At 44.9% G+C, this 26219-nt stretch overlaps 1 protein-coding gene across 1 annotated transcript in view; it reads left to right on the plus strand.

Moving 5' to 3' along the window:
- Window positions 1–4238: 4238 nt before the first annotated feature.
- LOC120869900 (N-acetyllactosaminide beta-1,6-N-acetylglucosaminyl-transferase-like) overlaps window positions 4239–26219 on the plus strand; it is a 97242-nt gene continuing 75261 nt past the window's right edge. The window contains exon 1 of the mRNA XM_040249234.1: window positions 4239–5651. Within this exon, the coding sequence (XP_040105168.1) occupies window positions 4727–5651 (925 nt within the window). The 5' untranslated portion in view covers window positions 4239–4726. The remainder of the gene's footprint in view (window positions 5652–26219) is intronic.

The raw sequence follows: 26219 nt of genomic DNA on the forward strand, positions 1-26219 counted from the left end.
TTTCTGGAAACATCACCTCTTTTTTAAAAAACTGAAGTATAGTTGATTTAGATGTTCTTTTAGTTTCTAGTATATGGCAAAGGGATTCACTTATATATATTCTTTTTCAGATTCTTTTCCATCGTAGGTTATTACAAGATACTTCCCAGGTGGCGCTAGTGGTAAAGAACTGGCCTGCCAGTGCAGGAGATGTAAGAGATGTGGGTTTAATCCCTGTGTAGGGAAGATCCCCTGGAGAATGAAATGGCAACCCACCCCAGTATTCTTGCTCGGAAATCCCATGGACAGAGGAGCCTGGTGGGCTACAGCGGGCTCATAGGGCTGCAAAGAGTTGGACACGACTGAGCAACTTAGCAGGCAACCCTGAGCTGCTCTTCCTCTGTCAGCTCTTGGCCTCAGCTTTGCATTATACCAATGATATTTAATGGGCTGTTTTGACAAGAACCAGCTTTGGGCTTCCCTGGCGGCCCACTGGTTAAGACTCCGAGCTTCCATTGCAGGGGATGTGGGTTCCATCCCTGGCCAGGGAAGATCCTGCCTGCTGCCTGGCGCAGCCAATGAGAAAAAGAAAAGAACCAGCTTTTTCTTTCATTTTCCTGCTATTCTATTTCCAGGGATTTTATGTCAAAAAATTTCAACCTTCCCCACCTCCTCCCCTCACTCTTTTCTTCCCAATGGCTTTCTCTGGAAGTCTGAAATTCACCCTGACATCTCTGGCCACTCTCCGGCTGGATGCTTTCTGTATGTTACTTCTGGAATCTTCCAGCTGCACCCAGACGTTGATGTCGGAAAATACCCAGACTCAGAGGCATGGGTGATCTGCCTGGGAAGAAGCCAACATTGGAGGTCCCTGAGTGATAGCAGGGGTTGTTTTCTCAAATTTACTCCGGAGGAAGCAGGGAGGTGTGAGATCAAATGACTTTCTTAGACGCGCTGGGCTGTCAAGAATGGCTTTGACTCAACTGGAGACCTTCCTTCATACGATCTGGGCTGTTTCTCAACCACACATGGGTCTATTTTAAGTCCTGGTGCTTCAGACTATTTCCTGTGGCTAATAAAAAAAAATCAAACCCCACAGGGATGAAGGTAAAGCAGAGTACAGAGTTTAGTATAGTAAATGTATAGACAAACAGAGAAAGAGGAAGGAGAGAAAAGAGAGAGAAGACAGACAGAGAAGAGAGTCTGGCCGGAGACAGAGCTGGAAAAAAAGACAAGATGTGATGTGCACATAAAACCAGTTTAACCCAAACTGCTCTTTCTCTGTGATCTCTGGGGACTCAGACAAAGTTTCTCCTTGGTATCCCTGGTTTCTCACTTGGGCACAGAGGTGCTGTCAAAATGAAATGAATACGTGAAAAGTGCTTTGGGTACTGGTGTGTGGAATAACCGCAGCTGTACAAACAGGGCCCTTCTCTCTGCTCCCTTTCTGCAGTCAGCTGTGGAGATTAAACTCTCAGTGCAGTTTTCCTAGGATGAAAATGAGTTTATGGCTGGAGTGGGAATTTGTAAGACTGAACATTATGTAGAAATAAGCAAGTATGGGTTGAATTCTAGGACTTCGTCATACACCCAACCATTTATTGAGTAGCCAAGCCACAAGTCTGCCCTGGCGGACAACTTCTCCAGAACTCTTAACCTACTCAGTCGGTGCCTCCAACTTAGAATTTGGGGTATCAATTTTGACCTGGGACTTGCCTGGTGGTCCAGTGGTTGAGAGTCTGCCTGCCCATGTGGGGGACATGGGTTCAATCCCCAGTCTGGGAAGATTCCACGTGCCGAGGCGACTAAACCCATGCACCACAACTATTGACCCAAGCCATGCAACTACCGAAGCCCACCCACCTAAGCCTGTGCTCTGCAACAAGAGAAGTCAGGGGATGAGAAGCCCGCTCCCCACAACGAGACGTAGCCCCTGCTCGCCATAACTAGAGAAAGCCTGTGCACAGCAGCGAAGACCCAGTACAGCCAAAAATTAATTAATTAAAAAAATAGTTTTTGTCCTAATGTTCAAACTGAGGAAAAGGATCGCCGTTCTTTCTCATCACTTATTACCATCCCTTCTACGATCTTGTACAAATGGCAAGAGCATCCTGCCCAGAATTCGGAAGAATAGTGAGTGGTGTCGTGCAAAAGGGCCTCAGGAAAACCAGCATCTCCCAAGTGACCACTAGGAGAGTAAACATCAGAGAACACTGGGGTAGAGCAAAGAAAAAAAAAAAAAAAGATCGCCATTAATAATGTCTGGCATTGTCAAAATCCTTCTGATTTTAAGGATTTGGGGTTAGGATTCCACTGCAGCCAAGTGCCAACTTGCAAACGTTCTTCACCTTGAAACTTTAAACTCAGGGAGTTGTAGGGACTTCAAGGACTGGTGGTCCAGGGGCTAAGAATCCATCTTGCAATGCAGGGGACACAGGTTCAATCTCTGGCCAGGAATCTAAGATCCCACTTGCCACGGAGCAGTTAGGTAAGCCCAAGGGCTTCAACAGAAGATCCCGCATGATGCAATGAAGACCTGGCAGCCAAATAAATAAACAATATTAAAAGAACAACAACAATCATAGCAGACTTGGGGAGTTGTAAATTCAGGGTAGAACAGGCAAATAATTGGGGATGATTTTATGCATGAAATCTCCGGAGAAATGGAACTGTGCCAAGAATGAGGAGACAGCCAAAACAAACAAAGGGAGAGTTCATGTCATCATCTGCATGTATGAGGAGAAAAAGTTATACAAACTATTTGACTCATTTCGAAAGCATAATTAGACATAGGTGCCTCCATTTTTGACCCCTGAGGAGCCTTTCTGCACATGTGCAGTCAGGGAGACCTCCTTGACCTCCAGGATGAAGACTGTGGTCATCATCTTCTCACTCAAGCAGATTTCAGCTCCTCTCTGCTCCTGCCTTTATCTCTGCCATGAAGCACCAACGGGAGACAAGATCCCGCTGCCCAGCCTGGGGTCCAGCTGTCTCCAGTCTCAGCCCCACTCATGGATGGGGGGGCAGTGAACCCTTGATACATTTTTCTCATTGTATTCCCACGACTGACTTATGAAGGTGCTAAAATGATTCTCGTGTTTTACAGATAAGGGAACTCCTTTGGAAAGGTTTATTCATATATGGAATTTAAGAACTTCTCTCCTTCAGTTCTGTGGTTGTTTAGTCACTAAGTCGTGTCTGACTCCTTTGTGACCCCGTGGACTCTAGCCCAACAGGCTGCTTTCTCCATGGGATTCTCCAGGCAAGACTATGGAGCAGGTTACCATTTCCTCCTTCAGAGGGTCTTCCCAACCAAGAGACCAAATCCATGTCTCTGTGTCTCCTGCACTGGCAGGCAAATTCTTTACCACTGAGCCACACAGGAACCTGGGCTTAGATGAGATAAACTTGATATTCACTAACTTCAGCTTGCTGCTGCTGCTAAGTCGCTTCAGTCGTGTCCAACTCTGTGCGACCCCATAGATGGCAGCCAACAAGGCTCCCCCATCCCTGGGATTCTTCAGGCAAGAACACTGGAGTGTGTTGCCATTTCCTTCTCCAATGCATGAAAGTGAAAGGTGAAAGTCAAGTCGCTCAGTCGTGTCCGACTCTTCCCGACCCCATGGACTGCAGCCTACCAGGCTCCTCCGCCCATGGGATTTTTTAGGCAAGAGTACTGGAGTGGGGTGCCATTGCCTTCTCCTAACTTCAGCTTTAGACCCTATGCAATTTGGGGGTTATATTGGGCTGCTAGGCTTTTAGGTTTTTTGTTTTTTTTTTCATGTAAACCTATTTTTAAAAAAAAATATTTATTCATTCGCCTGCATCGGGTCTTAGGCGCAACACTTGAGACCAGGCATAGAACCTATGTCCCCCGCATTGTGTGACAGATTCTTAACCACTGGACCACTGGGAAGTCCCTATTTTTTTTGTGTTTTTTTTTTTTAATTAGCTTTTATTCATCTTAGTGTAGTAAGTCAGGTGGTGAGGTTTGCTTGCTAATGTGCCTTTTTAAAGACCTTACCTCATAGCAGACAAAATTAAGTGCTGGAAAGAATGGCTCAACAGCCAGTCATACGCCATGCTTTATGGCATAGCCAGCCAATATGGAGAGGGGCGCGTGTGTGGAAAAAGACAAGGTGAGGTGATTAATTTTTAAGTACTAAATATTTATTGACAGAATACCTCTCCAGGCAGTGTTCACATGCTCGGGACCAATGCTTGTAACTTGGCAGTCCTGTTTAAGCAAACAAACTCAGTCAGTTGAATGCAATGATTAACAGGAAGTCAGGGAGCTGACACAGTTGCCAACCTTCTGGCTGAGAGAAGAGGCCGGGGTTAAAGTCTGAGAACGGTGACTTGCAGAACGGTCCCGTCACCCCTCACTGATTTTCCTGTAGGGAAGGGTGGATACACTGGAGTCAGAACCTCCCTGGGGCAACTTGTTTTTTTGTGTGTGTATAAACAGGTTGCAAGATGAGACGGGGGAGGAGACAGAGCAAAACAAATCCCTAAGAGTTCCTTCAGAAACGTGTTGGAGAAAGGTGGAAAAGCAGCACCGTGGGGAATGAAGAGGAAAGGAAGACAGAAAACGGACAAGCAGCATCAGCTGGAAGGTCACGGAGCAGCCGGTCAGAGCTGTGTCCACCTGGAGGATGGTTATGGATTTCGGAGAAAATGTAAGTTAAGTGTGTCTACCCTCTGACCAGATGTCCCAAGAGACAGTCTACTTATTTCCTGGGTTTGAATGATGGGCTTTTGGAAGCGTTGTCTCTTCTGCGTGTCTCTGGTCTCGGCCCTGATTTTTGTGTTTGTCTGCAACAACGAGTTAGGGGAGAATAAAAATTTCCTGGAAGCTTCCATATCCAATGCTTCACTATTATCAGAAGTCTGTCACCAGATTTTTAAGGGGAAGAGTTTTTGCCCTAAAAAGAATGCATTGGAGAGTACCTTCAGTGAAACCACCTGTCATGAGTACGTGGCTCGGAGTCATTACATAACAGAGACACTCTCTGAAGAAGAGGCTGGCTTCCCCTTGGCTTATGTGATGACCATCCACAAAGACTTCGGCACGTTTGAGAGACTCTTCAGGGCTATTTACATGCCCCAAAATGTCTACTGTGTTCACGTGGACGAAAAGGCAACAGACACATTTAAAGGCTTGGTGAAGCGGTTACTGAGCTGCTTCCCAAATGCTTTTCTGGCTTCCAAGATGGAGCCCGTGGTCTATGGTGGGATTTCCAGGCTCCAGGCTGACCTGAACTGCATCAAAGATCTTGTGGCCTCAGAGGTTCCGTGGAAATACATCCTCAACACCTGTGGGCAAGATTTCCCCCTGAAAACCAACAGGGAGATCATTCGGCATCTGAAGGGATTTAAAGGGAAAAACATCACCCCCGGGGTGCTGCCCCCAGCTCACGCAATTGGGCGGACTAAGTATGTCCACCACGAGCTATTAAAGCAAAAAAATTCCTACGTGATTAAAACCACAAAATTGAAAACACTGCCTCCTCACAACATGACCGTTTACTTTGGCACTGCCTATGTGGCCCTCACAAGGGAATTCGCAAACTTCGTCCTTCACGACCCGCTGGCGCTTGACTTAATGTCCTGGTCCAAGGACACGTACAGTCCTGACGAACATTTCTGGGTCACACTCAATAGGATTCCTGGTATGTATATCTCTCAACTTTTGTTATGAATAAACATCTCATGGCCAATACTGAATAAACCACTAAAAAATAAGGTTTTGAAAATTAACTCCTTCGTAAAGATCGTTCTTCATGTGAGTTCAGTCCTTGGGTCAGGAAGATCCCCTGGAGGAGGGCTTGGCAAGCCACTCCGGTATTCCTGCCTGGAGACTCCTGTGGACAGAGGATCCTGGTGCGCTACAGTCCATAGGGATGTTAAGACTCGACTGAAGTGACTTAGCACACATTCACAGTTTCAAAAGTTCATCAAAATATCTTTATAGCAGCTCTGCTCACAGAGTGGGTGGTGTAATTCCTCTTCATTTTGTGTTGTTCAGTAACTAGTGTCTGACTCTTCTGCAACCCACATACTGACTATAGCCCCCCAGGCTCCTCTGTCCATGGGATTTCCCAGGCAGGGTGTTGCCATTTCCTTCTCCAAGGGATCTTCCCTACCCAAGGATCAAACCCACGTCCCCTGCATCTGCTGCTTTGGCAGGTGGATTCCTTACCACTAAGATTCCTAAACCAATGTCTTTATTTTATAGACAAAGAAGCTTCAGCGTGGTTGCATGATGTGTTCAAATTACCCAGCTAGCAGGCAAACGCACTAATTGTACCAGGTCGCCTAACCCTGATGTTCTTTTAAGGTGATTTCCCAAATTAGTTGTTCGGTTGTTCCTAAATCAACTTCACCTTTCCTTGGTCCAGGTTCCAAATGCCTTAAATAATCTCCAATTGTTTACAGCGAACTAATGCCAGTTCTGCTAGTTCAATTGGAAATAAAAATTCAGATTCGTAGTTCAAAGGAAAACTAACTTGAATCAACATAAGGATTAGGGTCGTGGCTTCTTGAGATTAGTGGTTCAGCCCTAGATACATATTAAAGTCTCCTGGAGCTTGTAAAAATACATTTCCTGACTTCCTGGGTGGATGTGAGCTTCAGTATTTGTTCAGCCTCCAGGAAATTCCCAGGAATAGTCAAGGCTGTGAACTACTGTGGATGCTTATTTTTGATGTTAGTACATAAAGCTTGCTAGACTTAGAATGCTTTTCAAATCGATGGTTTTCCCAGAGCAGGAATGAGTAATGTTGTAGCGATAAAAGAAAATCAAGACAACGGCCTAGTGTATAGCACAGGGCAATGTCTTGTAATAACTTATATTGGAAAATGATCTGAAAAAGCTTTCCTGGTGGCTTGCTGCTAAGTCGCTTCAGTCGTGTCCGACTCCGTGTGACCCCAGAGACGGCAGCCCACCAGGCTCCCCCTCCCTGGGATTCTTCAGGCAAGAACACTGGAATGGGTTGCCATTTCCTTCTCCAGTGCATGAAAGGGAAAGATGAAAGTGAAGTCGCTCAGTCGTGTCCGACTCTTAGCGACCCCATGGACTGCAGCCTACCAGGCTCCTCTGTCCATAGGTTTTTCCAGGTAAGAGTACTGGAGTGGGGTGCCATTGCCTTCTCCTCCTGGTAGCTTAGCAGTAAAGAATCTGCCTGTAGTACAGGAGACACAAGTTCAGTTCCTAGGTCGGGAAGATCCCCTGGAGGAGGGCTGGGCAATCCACTCCAGTATTCTTGCCTGGAGAATCCCATGGACAGAGGAGCCTGGTGGGCTACAGGCCATAAGGTTGCGTACATATATGCGCATGCCTGGTCAGTTGCTTCAGCTGTGTCTGGTTCTTTGCAACCCTATAGATATGTATATCACTTTGCTGTATACTTGAAACTAGCACAACACTGTAAATCAACTATATTTGAATACATTATTTTTTAATTAAGAAAAAAATTAAATGACCTCTTTTGGCAGAGTTCACGGTCAAAAAAGAAATCAGGGCTCAAGAAAGTGAAGTGAAGGAACTTCCTTGGTGACCCAGTGGTTAAGAATCCACCTCCCAATGCAGATCTGGTTCAATTCCTGGTTGGAGAACTAAGATCCCACATGCCTTGGGGCCACTAAGCCTGTGAGCCACAACTAAGACCCAACTAAGTCATGATGAGGCCAAAAATAATAAAATTTTAAAAAGAAACTGAACAGGAGGAGTCATGACTATTTAGCTGTTCATATGGAGTTGCAGTACCCAGAAAAAGGGAAGTAAAAGCCCCACTTCTCTCTTATGTGTTGCTTGGACCAAATACGATGTAGACCGTTTCCATGGATCTGGGATTAGAGTAGTGAACAAACCCAAGGGATGTTTGGAAGCCGAGGCTGGAGAAATGGTGTCAAGGAAACTCATTTATCAAGTGTCGGACAGATGGCCTGTGAGTCTCTTTCACTCTGGAGCCCATGAGTCTAACTAATGATTCTAATCAATTTATTGAACAGAAATGCTGTGTCCTCAACATGAGTTATCTATTGGAACTAGATTGTTACATCTCTGGTAAAGACCAGCAGTTACAGGTCAGCAAGACAAGGGAAAACAAATGGACAGCTCCATGCCTTTCAAAACATTTCAAGGAAGGAGCTTTTAGAATTGCTTCTGCGTTACGTGTCTGGAGGATCCTTGTTAGAGGCCTCCACTGGGCCAGCCAACTCTTACAAGACCTGAGGCAGGCCTGAGAGTAGGGCTTGGTCGTGAGGAGGTGAGGGAACTAGAAACTTAAGTGGCTGCCTTGTTTAATGGTTCCTCCTGCTATGAGAACATCTGGGTCATTTCTGTTTCAAGGATCCTTCTTTGCTGATTATGAGTTTGTTGGCTATTTGTTTTGGACATTTTAAGATTGTTCTAATTGACTGCAGTGATGGTGGGCTTGTTAGGATTCTCAAGTAATAGGACAGGGACTTCCCTGGTGGTCCCGTGGTTAAGAATTTGAGCTTCCATGGTGGGGGTGGGCACCGGTTCAATCCCTGGTTGGGGAACTAAAATCCCACATGCCAAGTGGTGTGGCCAAAAAGTTAAAAAAAAAAAAAAATAAAGAAGAAGAAGAAGCAAAAAAGATCTCCTGCATGAAATGGCCTCATGGGGATGTTGAACACCATCTGAAAGAAATACAGTATGAGCCACCTGGGTAACTTTCCATCTTTCGCGGCTGCATTATAGAAACAAAAATGAGTAGGTCAAGTGACTTTGAATCATCTATTTTATTGAACGCAATATAGCTCAAATACCAAAGGTGCCCATGGCTGGTGGCTCCTGGGATGCACAGAGCAGGCAGCCAGGTGTCCTCCCCGCTTGGGGAAGAACAGTCAGACAGCAGTGGGGCCGTCCTAGCGACTCGGAGAAGCATCAGCATCTTCATCTCTGGTTCTCTGTCCTTACCTAAGAGTCTCACCTCTGCTTCAGGGCTTCTTCTTGCTCGTGAGCCCGGTGGGCTCTACTTCCAGCGTCTTCCCCTTGTGTCTCCAGTCAGATTCTGGGCTGCACTGTCGATAGCAATTCCTCTCTGTCTCCTTCAGATGCTTCTTCTCAGAGAGGCTCGCTGTGTGGGTCCTGAAGTCACCGTACGATGAGCATCCCTGTTCGCATCCCAGCCACTTTCTGAGCAGCAGGCGACCCCTCTGTAGAGGCGCTGCCTTTCATTGAGGCCCCCAACCATTCAGGTCAGGTGGGGCCAATGGGGCAGGGTCATGTGGTTTCAAACACAAGGCAAGCCATGGTTTTAATACACAGTGAGACCATTCAGCAGTGGCCGGCCCTCCGGAAACCTCTCAGAAGGGAGGGTTCCTGCACGGCCTGCTCAGGCGAAGGGGCCCATGAGGATGGAAGTATTCCAGAAAGAGCATTCACAGGTGCCTTAAAAGATGCTGTCCAATGGACGTCACCGAAATGAGGGTTCCTGATCTTCCTCTGTCTTTACCCCGCTTCTCTCCCAACTCTGTCCTGCCCCTTCCGTTCCTTAACCCAGGTCACACCAAGGTGGCAGCCTTTCAGTTCCCTGTCAGCCTCGGCCATGGCTGATTTCCAGTTAGGACAGAGATCCTTTTATGGGCCAGAGGTGCCAGTTCGCCACCTCCTGTTTGCTTCCAAGCTATAGATCATGTGCTCCTCCCGCCGGCATGGTTCTGCCCTGAGCAGGAACTTTCGGTGGGTTTGTTTCATTCATCACATGCTCTTGGGATTTAAAGATTTTGAAACTGACCAATGGTTTCAGCCTCACTTGCAACAAAGGAATATTTCTCATTTGATTCAGTGGGAGCTTATTTCAAATTCATATTAATGAATGAATGAAAAAAGAGTCTTTTCTCATTCTGAAAAAAATCTCAGAGAAAAAGAAAAAGCTGAGAGCAGGTTTCATTGGAGATGGAAGGAAAAAAGAACAACAAGAAATCAAAAGGGGAAGGTATAGGGAAAAGAAGAAAATTGGAGATTGTGGGCTTGGAAGACAGATTCTATTTGCTTTTCGTTTTTCCCTTGGAGAACCAGGGACCCGATGGTCCGATAGACCCGCCCTCCTGGTATTTTCTGCCATGTATGTGCCCCTGTGCCCTTGAAAGGGGAGGCTTGTTGAGTTTCTGCTGTAAAGTCCACACTGGCTTGACTCCATCTTTATTGCAGGCTGGCTAGTTGCTCTAGACTTTTTATATGTACAGATGCTGTGCTGAGGTGCCAAGTGCTGAAACCTTGAGAGAAGCAGGAAGAATCAATCTAAATAAAGCTGGTTCTGGGAACTCACAGTTTCTCGGCCCCCTCAGGGATTTGGCTGGGATCTTGCTGTATCCAGAGGGAATTTATGCTTCTCAGACACATTATGCTCACAGAGCCTCCAGGATCACTGAGTGTATGGGCAGACTTGCTGGCGAAGGACAGTTGGGGGATAAGTTTTATTAATAGCTTGAACAATCTTTGTTTTCGTATCTGTTGAAATATAGACTTTTGTCATAGGAAAAGAAATCAGCAAGTCGGGATACAAGCTGTTTTTCAAGGAAATACCATCTTTCCTCAAAAAAAAAAAAAAATCAAAAATAGAACTACCATACAATCCAGCAATCCCACCACTGGGTATTTATCCAAAGAAAACAAAAAGACTAACTCAAAACCATGTATTAATATATACCCCTATCTTCATTCCTGCATTATTTATGATAGCCAAGATATGGAACCAACCTAAGTGCCCATCAATAGATGAATGGATAAAGAAGATGTGGTTTACACACACACAGAGACATGGAAATATTACTCAGCAATAAAGAAGAATGAAATCTTGTCATTTGTAATAACATGGGTAGACCTAGAGAGTATTAGGCTGAATGAAAAGAGTCAGGCAGAGAAAGAAAAATACCAGAGGATTTCACTTATATGTGGAATCTAAAAAATAAAACAAAAAAACAGAAATGGAGTCGTCGATACAAAGAACAAACAAATGGTTGGCAGAGGGAAGGGGGTTGGAGGTAGAAATAGGTGAAGGACACCAAAAAGTGCAAACTGGGACTTCCCACGTGGTCCAGTGGCTAAGATTCCATGCTCGCAATGCTAGAGGCCCAGGTTAGATCCCTGGCCAGGGAACTAGATCCCATGTGCCACAAGTAAGAGTTTGCACGGCGATACTAAGACCCGGCATAGCCTAAAAATATAAATAAGTACTTTAAAAGAGAAGAAAGAGGTACAAACTTCCAGTTGCAAGATAAATGAGTCACAGGTAGGAAAGGTACAAAGGTACAGGGTGGGGAACAGAGCCAATAATAGTGTAATATCTTTGGGTGGTGACAGATGGTAATAGCCCATTGTGGAGATTATTCTGAAATGTGTAGACGTATTAATAGCAAATCACTGTGCTGTATGACAGGAACTAGCACAGGTCAAGAATACATCAAAAACAAACTCAAAGGAAAAGAGATCAAATTTATGGTTACCAGAGGGAGGGGATATTGGATGAAGGAAGTCAAAAGGTACAAACTTTGAGTTACGTAATAAATAAGGATTTCAGCGTATGTCATACTTAATATAATTAACTCTGCTATACTGAAGTGGGTAGCCCTTTCCTTCTCCAGGGGATTTTCCCAACCCAGGGATTGAACCCCGGTCTCCAGCATTGCAGGCAGATTCTTTACCAGCTGAGCCACAAAAGAAGCCCAACAATACTGGTGTTGGTAGCCTATCCCTTGTCCAGGGGATCTTCCCAACCCAGGAGCTGAGCCGGGGTCTCATTGCAGGCAGATGTTTTACCAACTGAGCTCCCCGGGAAGCCTGTAGAATCAGTGGTGGCTCCCAATTTGTTGGCGGGATTTAAAAGCAGACAGTCCTGGCTTTGCCAACTACAACCTGTGTCATTTGGGGCAAAATGTCTCATTTCTCTGATTTGTCATCAAAATATCTCCTTGGCAGAGTGTAGGATGGATTAGATAGCACACAAATTGTCCCCAGGATGTTGTAGAAGCTTATTAACACTTCCAAGAGAGGGAGAAGAAAAAAAGAATTTCTTAGATGCTGCTTTTTGAAGTTTTAGTGTTACAATTCTAAAATTTCTATGTGTGACCAAAAAAAAAAAAAAAAGTGTTTTTGAAGGTGCAGGGATTTTTTTTTTTTTACTAGAAATCGGACATGCAGCCCACAGAGGTCTCCGCTCAGCTTTTGCTTTTATTAGCAGGGTCACGTGCGTGGGGTCTGAAGTGGCTGCTTTCTCTTTCCTCTTATTAGGAAGTGGGATTCTGAGCCGAGTCCAGGGCCTCTGACTCTGCCAAGTTTCTATCACCCTAGCTCGGTCGGAAGACAGACAGTCTCCAGGCCCTTGCTCACACTGCCCCTGCGTTCTGAAATGCTCTTTTCTTGCTCCTTCTGGAATGTTCCCCCGATCTAGTTGAAATAGCCTCAGATCGCATTGAAAGGTCACTTACTTCCTCAGGGAAGTTTCTCTGCTCCCCTCCCCTCCCACAGAAGCGGCCACCCCCACCCACCCACTTGACTACTGTCCTAGGGTGACCCACAGCATCTCATTGGTCCCTCCTCAACCCCGCCTCCCTGCCCCACCCCCACCTCCTGCACCCCAAAAGGGAGAGCATGAACGGGATGACTGACATCAGCCCTTGGACTTCTGGCCTAACTTCCTCCTCCTGCTGGGCTCCAGCAGAATGTTGAGTGAGGAGCCATTGAATGGGAGACGATAGTGTAGACTTCTTCTCTTAAATGTCATCTTTTCTCCAAGTGATGGAAATTCTTCCATTTTGCAGAAAGTTCAGTCTGCTATTTTCAGTCTAATTCAGTTTTTACGTCCTGCCCCCAACTCCACCTCCTTTTCCAAAGGGCAGACATCCTTGCCACCTAGGCCAAATCCAGCAGAAAACTTGACTGCAGTAGGTCTGTGGGAGTCAGCAGTTACCTGAGACCGAGCTCACCTTGCATCAGCCTGTGTATCGTGGCAGTGATGGAAGCTGTTTTAGTTCAGGTCTTAGAAAATCGAAATCAACCATTAGGGGAATTTGCCAGTTGTACCGACCCTGAGAGGCGCTCTGATTAAAACTATCCAGAAAATGTAGTTAAGTGCTTTACTTTGCTACCACTTGAATTCCTTGTAGAGTTGCTAAGCCCCAAGCTGACCTCTTTCCTCTTGGTCAGCTTTTCCCCTGAGGCCTCTCTTTGCCTGCAGAAATTCTGATTATCTTTGAGAGCTATACTGAGCTCTGTGTACTGAGCACCCACCACCCTCGGGTAGAGTTTGTCCTCTGGACTCTTTTTCTCCTGCTGGTATCCTTATCTTCTTAAGGGTTTGTTGTTCCAGTATCTGTGGAGACACAGTGCAGAGTCCTGGAGGGTTAGAGTGACATTTCTGTCTTTATGAGCCTTGACCACACACTGCTGAGTGTCAAACTGAATATGATTCACCTATGTTGCAAATATAAAATAAATGTGGCATTAAAACAGGCAGGACAGGGGCAGGGCACAACCTCTAAAACAATGACAGAGCTGCTGAGAACAGAATATAAACAGGCTGGAAACCCAACTTGGTTAAGCCCAAGAAGGTGGAAGATTTGATTTCCACTGGACCTTGAGCTTCCTTGTAATACATTAGCTAGATGACACACCTACAGGCACCATGACAGTTCCAAGGTCAACCATACAAGTGTTCAGTTCAGTGCAGTCGCTCAGTCATGTCCGACTCTTTGCGACCCCATGAACCGCAGCACGCCAGGCCTCCCTGTCCATCAGCAACTCCCGGAGTCTACCCATAGCCATGTCCATTGAGTCGGTGATGCCATCCAACCATCTCTGTCATCCCCTTCTCTCACCTTCAATCTTTCCCAGCATCAGGGTCTTTTCCAATGAGTCAGCTCTTTGCATCAGGTGGCCAAATTATTGGAGTTTCAGCTTCAACATCAGTCCTTCCAATGAACACCCAGCACTGATCTCCTTTAGGATGGACTGGTTGGATCTCCTTGCAGTCCAAGGGACTCTCAAGAGTCTTCTCCAACACCACAGTTCAAAAGCACCAATTCTTTGGCGCTCAGCTTTCTTTATAGTCCAACTCTCACATCCATACATGACCACTGGAAAAACCATAGCCTTGACTAGACAGACCTTTGCTGACAAAGTTATGTCTCTGCTTTTTAATATGCTATCTAGGTTGGTCATAACTTTCCTACCAAGGAGTAAGCGTCTTTTAATTTCATGGCTGCAATCACCATCTGCAGTGATTTTGGAGCCCAGAAAAATAAAGTCAGCCACTATTTCCTGTTTCCCCATCTATTTGCCATGAAGTGATGAGACTGGATGCCCTCATCTTAGTTTTCTGAATGTTGAGCTTTAAGCCAACTTTTTCACTCTCCTTTTTCACTTTCATCAAGAGCCTCTTTAGTTCCTCTTCACTTTCAGCCATAAGGGTGGTGTCATCTGCATATCTGAGGTGATTGATATTTCTCCCGGCAATCTTGATTCCAGTTTGTGCTTCTTCCAGCCCAGCGTTTCTCATGATGTACTCTGCATATAAGTTAAATAAGCAGGGTGACAATATACAGCCTTGACGTACTCCTTTTCCTGTTTGGAACCAGTCTGTTGTTCCATGTCCAGTTCCAACTGTTGCTTCCTAACCTGCATACAGGTTTCTCAAGAAGCAGGTCAAGTGGTCTGGTATTCCCATCTCTTTCAGAATTTTCCACAGTTTATTGTGACCAATCCTGGAAATCTCTGCCCCAAATATGTTGGTGTTTTCAGTTGCTAAGTCCTGTCCAACTCTGAGACCCCACGGACAGCAGCACACCAGGCTTCCCTGTCCGTCACCAACTCCCTGAGCTTTCTCAAACTCATGTCCATTGAGTCGGCGATGCCATCAAACCGTCTCATTCTCTGTCATCCCCTTCTCCTCCTGCCTTCAATCTTTCCCAACATCAGGGTCTTTTCCAATGAGTCAGCTCTTCTCATCAGGCCACAGTATTGGAGCTTCAACTTCAGCATTAATCCTTCCAATGAATATTTAGAATTGATTTCCTTTAGGATCGACTTATTTGATATCTTTGCTGTGCAAGAAACTCTCAAGACTCTTCTCTAGCACCACAGTTCAAAGGCACCAATTCTTCAGCACTCAGCCCTCTTTATGGTCCAACTCTCACATCTGTACAGGACTACTGGAAAAAACATAGTTTTAACTATATGGACATTTGTTGGCAAAGTGGTGTCTGGTTTTTAATTCGCTGTCTAGGTTTGTCATAGCTTTTCATCCAGGGAGCAAGTGTCTTTCAATTTCAGGCTGCAGTCACTGTCTGCCGTGATTTTGGAGCCCAAGAAAATAAAGTCTGTCACTGTTTCCATTTTTTTCTCCATCTATCTGCCATAAAGTGATGGGACTGGATACCATGATTTTTGTTTTTTAAATGTTGAGTTTTAAGCCAGCTTTTTCACTCTCCTCTTTCACCTTCATCAAGAGGTTCTTTAGTTCCTCTTTGTTTTCTGCCATTAGGATGGTGTCATCTGCATACCTGAGTTTATTGATATTTCTCCCTGCAATCTTGATTCCAGCTTATGATTCATCCAGCCTGGCATTTCGCCTATGAAATTACCCAGCCCATAAAAACTAACAACCCTGTTCCCTGGGGCCTCTTGCCTTCTGAGATGGCCCACACTTTATCTATGGAATGTGTATCTCCCTCAATAAATGTGTTCTTTCACTCTGGCTGGCTCTTGAAGTCCTTCCTGTGAGGAACCAGGGACCCTCACATGGCAGCCCTTTCCAGGGACTCGCCTGAGACCTGCGGTGTGACCATCCTCTTGCACCCCATGTTTTTCCTGCAAAAGTATTGCTTACATGCCAACCAGGTAGTCTTCTACGGTCCAAGTCACTAACAGCTGACAGTCAACCCAGGTTTAGTCAGTACAAAAGAAGGCAAGTAAACTCATCATATGAACATTTTTAATGTCAGGCGCTGGACAAACTGCCCTTCTTCCTCTGAGTTTACAGCTTTATTGAGGTACAGTTTACACACCACAGAATTGAGGTGTGTTATTCAGAAATATAATAATTTATATACTGTAAAACTCACCTGTTTCAAGTACACAATTAAATGGTTTTTAGTATATGTACAAGTGCACCACCATGACCCCAGCTGAATTTAGAGTATTTTTTATCACCTGCAGACGAAACTTCATGCCCATTTACAATCCTTTGTTTTCTGTCTGAATAGATTCACCTTTGTTGGACATTTTTAAGTCAAGCCACAGATATGCTTTTTCATGTCTGTCTCCTTCTATTAATGGAATGATTTTGAGGATTATCCAGGTTGTAGCATGAATCAGTACTTCTCTTCTTTATATAGATGACTTCTATTCTGTTATGGGGATAGATCATGTTTTGTTTACTCATTCATCTGTTGATAAGCTTTCGAGTTGTTTCTACTTTGGGGCCATTATGAATAATGCTGCTATGAACATTCCTAGGCAAGTCTTTGTACAGGCACATGCTTTCATTTCTCCTGGGTAGATTCTATAAGTAAAATTACAGGTCCAGGGACTTCGCTGAAGGTCCATTGGTTAAAACTGCGCTCCCACCAAAGTGGGCACAGGTTCTATCCCCAGTTGGGAACTAAATCTTGCATGCCACACAGTGGGCTCCTAAAAATTTTTAAATTGCTAGTCCGTGTGGAAACTCTATGTTTAACATTTTGAGGAATTGTCAAGCTGGTTTCCAAAGGAGGTATACTATTTTGCATTTCCACCAGCAAGGTATGAGGGTTCCAATTTCTTCATATACTCACCAACACTCATTATTGCCTTTTTATTTTACCCATTCTAGTAGATGTGAAATGGTATCTCCTTTGGTTTGATTTGCATTTCCCTAATGAGCAATGATCTTGAACACCTTTTCATATGCTGTTGGCCTTTTGAATATTGACTGGAAGGACTGCTGCTGAAGCTTCAATACTCTGGCCACTTGATGCAAAGAGCCAAGTCATTGGAAATGACCTTGATGCTGGGAAAGATTAAAGGCAAAAGAAGTGGATGGCAGAGGATGAGATGGTTAGATAGCATCACCCACTCAATGGACATGAGTTTGAACAAACTCCGGGAGATTGTGAAAGACAGTGCTGCAGTCCATGGGGCTGCAAAGAATCAAACACGACTTACTGACGGGAACAAGGAGCCATGATGTTGAAAATCTTCTCATGTACTTGTTGGCATTTGGTCTGTCTTCTTGGAAGAGGACTAAGTGCCTCTTGGACATTACTTCTTTGAATCTTGGCATTGTTTCAAGCTCTGTTTTATAGATGAGGAAACAGGTACGGAGAGTTTTTGCTACTATCTCAAAGACATCCAACTCATAAGTGCCAAACACACTTGAATTTGTTTTGAAGACTGGGTGGATTAAAAGATGAAACTGTCCAATGTTGAATTAAGGATACCTTGCTAAAATGCCTGGCCAAAATGTCAATTCTGGTTTCTTCTTCCTGAACCCTTTGACTAAGCAATTAGTTAAGGTTCATTTAAAAAATAAAGTCACCCTTTTAATTGAGATACTGTATTAAGATTTGAGCCCTTTTCTGTGGTTTTATGCAAACCACAATTCTTCCTCCTCTGAAGGATAAAATGGCTACAATCCCTTCCTGTCTAGCCAACCCGTATTTGCTCTCTCTAGTCTACGACCTTTCCCTTCCAGCTCTTGAACTATGAGGTACAGGCCTGCTGCTGAAGCCCGAATTAGTGTTTGTGTAACTTCTACTTTTTGTTTCTTCTGTTTCACAAGATTTGCCCCTTGGCCTCGGTCTCTGTTAGTATGTGTGTGCATTGTTCTTTGCTGGCTATATTTGACCACCTAGAAACACAGGAAGGGGTTGTTTAAATCCACACCACTTTGCTGCTCCCAATGCTATTTCTGTGTTACCGAGCTTGACAAATTAGGGGCAGACTCTGACAGAGTTTCACAAGCATTTGTTTTTACCTCCAAGGATTCATAAATGTGTCTGTCTCGTTTTATCCTTATTAGGAATGAAGTGAACTGCAAATTCCTATAATCTTTGCAATCCTAACTAAGCTCCTTCTAGCCATGGTGAAAAATCATAACAATTTTTATGGAAGGTAAACCAGCCACCGCGTAGAATTTTCTGTGCAAATACTGAGCTGTGTGCAGCTGTTTGTGACTTTACAGGGCTTCCCTGGTGGCTCAGCTGGCAAAGAATCTGCCTGCAATGCAGGAGACCAGGGTTCGATTCCTGGGTTGGAAAGATCCCCTAGAGAAGGGAAATGGCAACCCACTCCAGTATGCTTGCCTGGAGAATTTCATGGACAGAGGAGCCTTTACAGTCTTGAGCCCTAACAAGCCACAAGGCTTCAATCTTGTGAATCAGGCAAAAGCCAGGTGTGGGGTGACTTTCTAGTTTCAAAGCCATAAAAGAGACGGTTAAGATAGGAGGGGAAATGAAATTAAGGACAAGGCAGGATTGAGAATAAAATTAATCGTAATGATAGGTCTCTATTGACAAGACATGGAGCCTCAGAATAGAAACCCAGAGTTGTTCTGGAGGGTCTCTGGGTGCCAGAGTAGCCAGAACTGGCTCCATCTTTTCCCAAAGTGTATGGAGGGTTTTTAGGCTTCCCTAGCAGCTTAGCAGTGAAGAATCCGTCTGCCATGCAGGAGATATGGGTTCGATCCCTGGTCTGAAAACATCCCCTGGAGAAGGCAATGGCAACCCACTCCAGTATTCTTGCCTGGGAGTCCCATGGACAGAAGAGCCTGGCGGGCTGCAGTCCATGGGATTGCAGAGTCGGACGTGACTTAGTGACTAGACAACAGTGGCGGGCTTTTGGTTTGTCCCCAGCCTGCTCCCTGTCGTGGCAGCCTCTTTCCTTGTACCGTGTAGACACCGCTAAGCTTCCCAGCCGTGTCTGCGCGGGCTGACCCGCTGGGCACAGCTGCTGAGAGGCTACCTGCTGATCCTGGCAGCGTATTCCACACACAAGGCCCGTGGCAGCTGGGGAGCCTTGTCTATTCACCTGTGGAGGAGAGAACTTTGTTCGGTTATTATTATTTTTTAACAGGTGCCAGACCAATGACTGCTTTCAGGAAATGCCCTGGCATGGAAACTGTTGAAAATTACTTCCTTGATCTAACACCCCACATTAAAAACCAGATTTCAAAATCTCAGAGGAGCAAGGTTTCTGTTTGGTCAGAAAGGGTGGGGCAGAGCTGACTTTGGTCATAATAATCTCTAGCTAGAACTGTCGTCCTGTGTTACTTTTAGAGACGGGGGCTATTTCCACAGCCTTGGTGGCGCCAACGTTGGCACTGTTTTGGAAGTTTTTGTTTGTTTGTTTTCTTGAATTTTGTTTGTTCGTTGTGTTGCTCTTGGCAACACCAAGCAGCTTGTGAGACATTAATTGCCTGACCAGGGATTGGCCACGAGAGAGCAGAATCCTAACTACTGGACTGCCAGGGAACTCCCTGGCACTGCTTTGTTGGTGAAGGTAACACAAATGTGGCTAAAGAAGAAATTCTGTAGAACAAATGTTATCTCCAGGAGAGAGTAAAAGATTTAATGTTAATGCCTCGTTTGACTAAGTCATTTAAACCTCTCAGAAATCCTCTGAGGGAGATCGATATTATTCTTCACAATTTTCAGGGGTCTCACCGGGTGGTTTGGTGATTAGAGCTCTGCACGCCCACTGCAGAGGGCATGGGTTTGATCCCTGGTCCAGGAACTAAGATTCCACACGCTGCAATTAAAGACTGAAGACACTGCCTGCTGCAACTAAGATCCAGTGCAACCAAATAAGAAAGAGTAAATAAGCAAAGAGTGATTAAAGAAAACCCCTGTTCCCCTTAAAAAGAAAGAAAAGAAAATACTACTCCTTGAATGATCTTAATGAGTTTTCAACCTCTTAAACGGATTCCAAAATTACTATACTTAAAATACTTATAGACTTATAAAAATAGTATAAAGAGCTCCCCATACCCTTCACTTACACTCCCCAACCCATGACATTCTACCATACCTGCTTATTCTTTGCTTCCACGCTCTCTCCTTTATACTTTTCTTCAGCCGTTTGCAAATCATCTCTCACCATTTCAAAGTGCAATAATCACTAACAACCAAGGCACTCTCCTGCAGAGTTTCCTGTCATAGTATAACCAGCAAGTGTTGCCGTGTTACTCTTTAATCCACAGACCCTACTCCAGTATCACCAGTTGTATTAATAATGTCCTTCCTAAACTTAAAATCTGAGTAAGGATCTTGAGCTACACTTAGCGGTCACATCCCTTTTGTTGTTGTTGTTCAGTTGCTCAGTCGTGTCCAGCTCTTTTCGACCCCATGGCCTGTAGCACTCCAGGCTTCCCTGTCCTTCACCATCTCTTGGATCTTGCTCAGACTCATGTCCATTGAGTCGGTGATGCCATCCAGCCGTCTCATTCTCTGTCGTCCCTGTCTCCTCCCACCTTCAATCTTTCCCAGCATCAGGGTCTTTTCAAATCAGTCAGTTCTTTGCATCAGGTGGCCAAAGTATTGGAGCTTCAGCTTTAGCATCCGTCCTTTCAATGAATATTCACGAGTGATCTCCTTTAGGATGGACTGGTTGGATCTCCTGGCAGTCCAAAGGACTCTCAAGAGTCTTCTCCAACACCACAGTTCAAAAGCATCAATTCTTCGGCGCTCAGCTTTCTTTATAGTCCAGCTCTCACATCCATACATGACCACTGAAAAAACCATAGCTTTGACTAGACGGACCTTTGCTGGCAAAGTAATGTCTCTGTTTTTCAATATGCTGCCTAGGTTGATCATAACTTTTCTTCCAAGGAGCAAGGATATTTTAATTTCATGGCAGCAGTCACCATCTGCAGTGATTTTGGACAAAAAAAAAAGTCTGTCACTGTTTCCACCGTTTTCCCATCTATTTGCCATGACGTGATGGGACCAATGCCATGATCTTAGTTTCCTGAATGTTGAGATTTAAGCCAACTTTTTCACTCTCCTCTTTCACTTTCATCAACAGCCTCTTTAGTTCTTCACTTTCTGCCATAAGGGTGGTGTCATCTGCATATCTGAGGTTATTGATATTTCTCCCAGCAATCTTGATTCCAGCTTGTGCTTCATCCAGCCCAGCATTTCTCATGATGTACTCTGCATATAAGTTAAATAAGCAGGGTGACAATATACAGCCTTGACGTACTCCTTTTCCTATTTGGAACCAGTCTGTTGTTCCATGTCCAGTTCTAACTGTTGCTTCTTGACCTGCATACAGATTTCTCAGGAGGCAGGTCAGGTGGTCTGGTATTCCCATCCTTTGAAGAATTTTTCACGTAGGTACCTATGTACCACATATGTTGTACATAGGTACCTATTTACCTATCTATTTATATCTATCTATCTATGTACCTATCTCTCTCTGTCTGCTTATTAAAAACTATAGGGAATTCCCTAGTGGTTCAATGGTTAGGACTCACTGCTTTCACTGCCATGACCCAGGTTTGGTCTCTGGTTGGGGAAGATCCCACAAGCCTCACAGCAAGGCCAGAAAAACAAACACAAATTCACATGACCTCCAATTCCAATCCAACAACAAAGGCTTCTGTATTCTCCATTTCTTTCCCCAGAAGTGAGGAACCAGGCCCCCATTAACCTCAGCATACTCATTCATCTTCCCCCTCCCACTCTATGTAAGTGGTCTTTCCCATGATGCTTAGCTGAAGTCCTGGCTCTAAGACATGCTGGTCCCACCTCCACCAGCAGTGGCCTTGGCCTCTGGGAAGAGCGAAGGAGATTGGAATGAATTTTGATGCCTTTATAGACATATATGTATTGGAAAGCAGCTCAATATTTAAATATATAAATTCAGAGATCAGCTGTAATGCCACCCAACTTCGTGACCTTGGATATGTGTTAGACATTTCTAAGTCTCATTTGCTTATCTGTGAAATGGGAATAATAATTGTGCTTACTTCACAGAGTTACTGTGAGTATTAAATGATAATCTACACGAAAATTGGTGACTTGTTCTCTGCAAAAAGAGAAGAGTTGGAGATGGTTCACAGGGCTTGGTCTTTGGAGAGTATCTTTAGGTGCCTGGTTAATTATTAGTTCAGGGGTGAGGCCTTGGAAACCCGATTTGGCCAGGGACCAATTACTCCTCTCAGTTCAGTTCAGTTCATTTCACTCGCTCAGTCGTGTCCGACTCTTTGCGACCCCATGAATCGCAGCACGCCAGGCCTCCCTGTTCATCACCATCTCCCGGAGTTCACTCAGACTCACGTCCATCAAGTCCATGATGCCATCCAGCCATCTCATCCTCGGTCGTCCCCTTCTCCTCCTGCCCCCAATTCCTCCCAGCATCAGAGTCTTTTCCAATGAGTCAACTCTTCTCATGAGGTGGCCAGAGTACTGGAGCTTCAGCTTTAGCATCATTCCTTCCAAAGAAATCCCAGGGTTGATCTCCTTCAGAATGGACTGGTCGGATCTCCTTGCAGTCCAAGGGACTCTCAAGAGTCTTCTCCAACACCACAGTTCAAAAGCATCAATTCTTCAGTGCTCAGCCTTCTTCACAGTCCAACTCTCACATCCATACATGACCACAGGAAAAACCTTAGCCTTGACTAGACAGACCTTAGTCGGCAAAGTAATGTGTCTGCTTTTGAATATACTATCTAGGTTAGTCATAACTTTTCTTCCAAGGAGTAAGCGTCTTTTAATTTCATGGCTGCAGTCACCATCTGCAGTGATTTTGGAGCCCAAAAAATAAAGTCTGACACTGTTTCCCCATCTATTTCCCATGAAGTGATGGGACCAGATGCCATGATCTTCGTTTTCTAAATGTTGAGATTTAAGCCAACTTTTCGCTCTCCTCTTTCATCAAGAGGCTTTTTAGCTCCTCTTCACTTTCTGCCATAAGGGTGGTGTCATCTGCATATCTGAGGTTATTGATATTTCTCCCAGCAATCTTGATTCCAGCTTGTGCTTCTTCCAGCCCAGCGTTTCTCATGGTGTACTCTGCATATAAGTTAAATAAGCAGGGTGACAATATACAGCCTTGACATACTCCTTTTCCTATTTGGAACCAGTCTGTTGTTCCATGTCCAGTTCTAACTGTTGCTTCCTGACCTGCATACAGATTTCTCAAGAGGCAGGTCGGGTGGTCTGGTATTCCCATCTCTTTCAGAATTTTCCATAGTTTATTGTGATCCACACAGTCAAAGGCTTTGGCATAGTCAATAAAGCAGAAATAGATGTTTTTCTGGAACTCTCTTGCTTTTTCCATGATCCAGCGGATGCTGGCAATTTGATCTCTGGTTCCTCTGCCTTTTCTAAAACCAGCTTGAACATCAGGGAGTTCACGGTTCATGTATTGCTGAGAATACTTGGAGAATTTTGAGCATTACTTTACTAGCATGAGTGCAATTGTGCGGTAGTTTGAGCATTCTTTGACATTGCCTTTCTTTGGAATTGGAATGAAAACTGACCTTTTCCAGTCCTATGGCCACTGCTGAGTTTTCCAAATTTGCTGGCATATTGAGTGCAGCACTTTGACAGCATCATCTTTCAGGATTTGAAACAGCTCAACTGGAATTCTATCACCTCCACTAGCTTTGTTCATAGTGATGCTTTCTAAGGCCCACTTGACTTCACATTCCAAGATGTCTGGCTCTACATTAGTGATCACATCATCATGATTATCTGGGTTGTGAAGATCTTTTTTGTACAGTTCTTCTGTGTATTCTTGCCACCTCTTCTTAATATCTTCTGCTTCTGTTAGGTCCAGACCATTTCTGTCCTTTATCGAGCCCATCTTTGCATGAAATGTTCCCTTGGTATCACTAATTTTCTTGAAGAGATCTCTAGTCTTTCCCATTCTGTTGTTTGCCTCTATTTATTTGCATTGATCGCTGAAGAAGGCTTTCTTATCTTTTCTTGCTATTCTCTGGAACTCTGCATTCAGATGCTTATATCTTTCCTTTTCTCCTTTGCTTTTCGCCTCTCTTCTTTTCACAGCTATTTGTAAGGCCTCCCCAGACAGCCATTTTGCTTTTTTGCATTTCTTTATCATGGGAATGGTCTTGATCCCTGTCTCCTAAACAATGTCAGGAACCTCCATCCATAGTTCATCAGGCAATCTATCTATCAGATCTAGGCCCTTAAATCTATTTCTCACTTCCACTGTATAAGAGATTTGATTTAGGTCATACCTGAATGGTCTAGCGGTTTTCCCTACTTTCTTCAATTTGAGTCTGAATTTGGCAAGAAGGAGTTCATGATCTGAGCCACAGTCAGCTCCTCGTCTTGTTTTTGTTGACTGTATAGAGCTTCTCCATCTTTGGCTGCAAAGAATATAATCAGTCTGATTTCGGTATTGACCATCTAGTGACGTCCATATGTAGAGTTTTCTCTTGTGTTGTTGGAAGAGGGTGTTTGCTATGACCAGTGCATTTTCTTGGCAAAACTCTATTAGTCTTTGCCCTGCTTCATTCCGCATTCCAAGGCCAAATTTGCCTGTTACTCCAGGTGTTTCTTGACTTCCTACTTTTGCATTCCAGTCCCCTGTAATGAAAAGGACATCTTTTATGGGTGTTAGTTCTAAAAGGTCTTGTAGGTCTTCATAAACCATTCAACTTCAGCTTCTTCAGCGTTACCGGTTGGGGCATAGACTTGGATTACTCCTCTAGATCAGGTTAATACCTGCAGAAATGTGACCACCTGAAGGGGGAGCAAGAGAGGCGGAATTTGGAAGTCAATTCTATAGGAAAGGAAAAGACTCGTCCAGATGGTTTTCTGAGCAATAAGGAAGCTTGAAGGAAAAGATTTACAGTGCTTCAGACCTAGTGCTTCCCAGCACATACTGATAGACTGAATGCCAGAGAAAGAAAAGGAATGTTGGAGAAAGTCACGTGTCTTAGTAAAACTGAACGTGGCTCTCCCTATCTCTCCTGGTTTTCTCTGAAGCACACCTGGGTGCTGACTGCTAGCCGTCCCTGGGCCTGCCTGAACGGCATGGGATGGGACACCGACCAACAGCAGGAACTCAGGAGCAAAGCTGCTCACATTCAAGTCAAGGGTCAGCCACTTCTAGCACAGTGACCCTGGGCTGGGAGGTCACCGGGAGACCAGTGACCTTCTGAGCTGAGACTCAGAGTTTCCTCATTGGGCAAGAGGGAGTGAGAGCCCCCCGATGCCCAGCTACCAGCTGTGTCATTCACACTCCCTGTTGTAACGTTCATTCTGCCTGTCAGCCCAGGTGTCCCCTCATCCTTGTCTAATCTAGACTCTTGTTGTTTAGCCTCCCACTAGCATCCAACTGTTTTACAACTCCGTAGACTGTAGCCCGCCAAGCTCCTCTGTCCATGGGATTCTCCAGGCAAGAATACTGGAGCGGGTTGCCGATTTATTCTTGGGGGGATCTTCCTGACCCAGGGATCAAACATGGGTCTCCTGCATTGGCAGGCAGATGCTTTACCACTGAGCCCTTTGTAAGCCCCTAATCTAGATTGCTGCCGCTGCTGCTTCGCTTCAGTCATGTCCGACTCTGTGTGACCCCATAGACGGCAGCCCACCAGGCTCCCCCGTCCCTGGGATTCTCCAGGCAAGAACACTGGAGTGGGTTGTCATTTCCTTCTCCAGATTACAAGTGCCTTAAAGGCTGACACTCGGTTTTGTGTGGATGAGCAACAGGAGGGTTTTGAATTCAGTTGTGACCTGCTGTTCTATTTCCTCTTGGCTCCTTTCCTCACTGGTAGGAAGGCGATACCTTTGGGTCATGACTGAGGGTGGCTGGTGTCAGGAGCCAGAGTGGAAACAGCCTCGGTCTGTTTAGGGAAGAAGGGATGGAATGTGGTCTTGCAGAGAGTTTGACAGAAGTTTCAGAAAGACACCCGATTCCCCGCTCACCTGCGAGACTTCGCTGAAAGAGTGTTTCTGGGAGGAGGACTTTGACCCGTGTTATTCTTTCATTCATTCAGTCACTTCTGGTGAGACACTATATAATGAAGGAAAGCGCACATATCACTAGGGTTCAGCTTGATACCATTTCACAGAGTGGACGCGGCCGCAACCACACAAGTCGGTGGAAGGACACAGAACATAACCAGCATTCCGGTCACTACCATGATGTCTGGCAGCATAGACGCTTTTACCTGTTTTTGACTTTTATAGAAATGGAAATGTACAGCATGTACTTTTCCTGTCTGCCTTTTTTTTTTTTTTTTTTCCTTGCTCAA

Source organism: Oryx dammah, unplaced genomic scaffold (genome assembly GCF_014754425.2).
Source record: "Oryx dammah isolate SB20612 unplaced genomic scaffold, SCBI_Odam_1.1 HiC_scaffold_11, whole genome shotgun sequence".
In the NCBI taxonomy this organism is placed as follows: Eukaryota; Metazoa; Chordata; class Mammalia; order Artiodactyla; family Bovidae; genus Oryx; species Oryx dammah.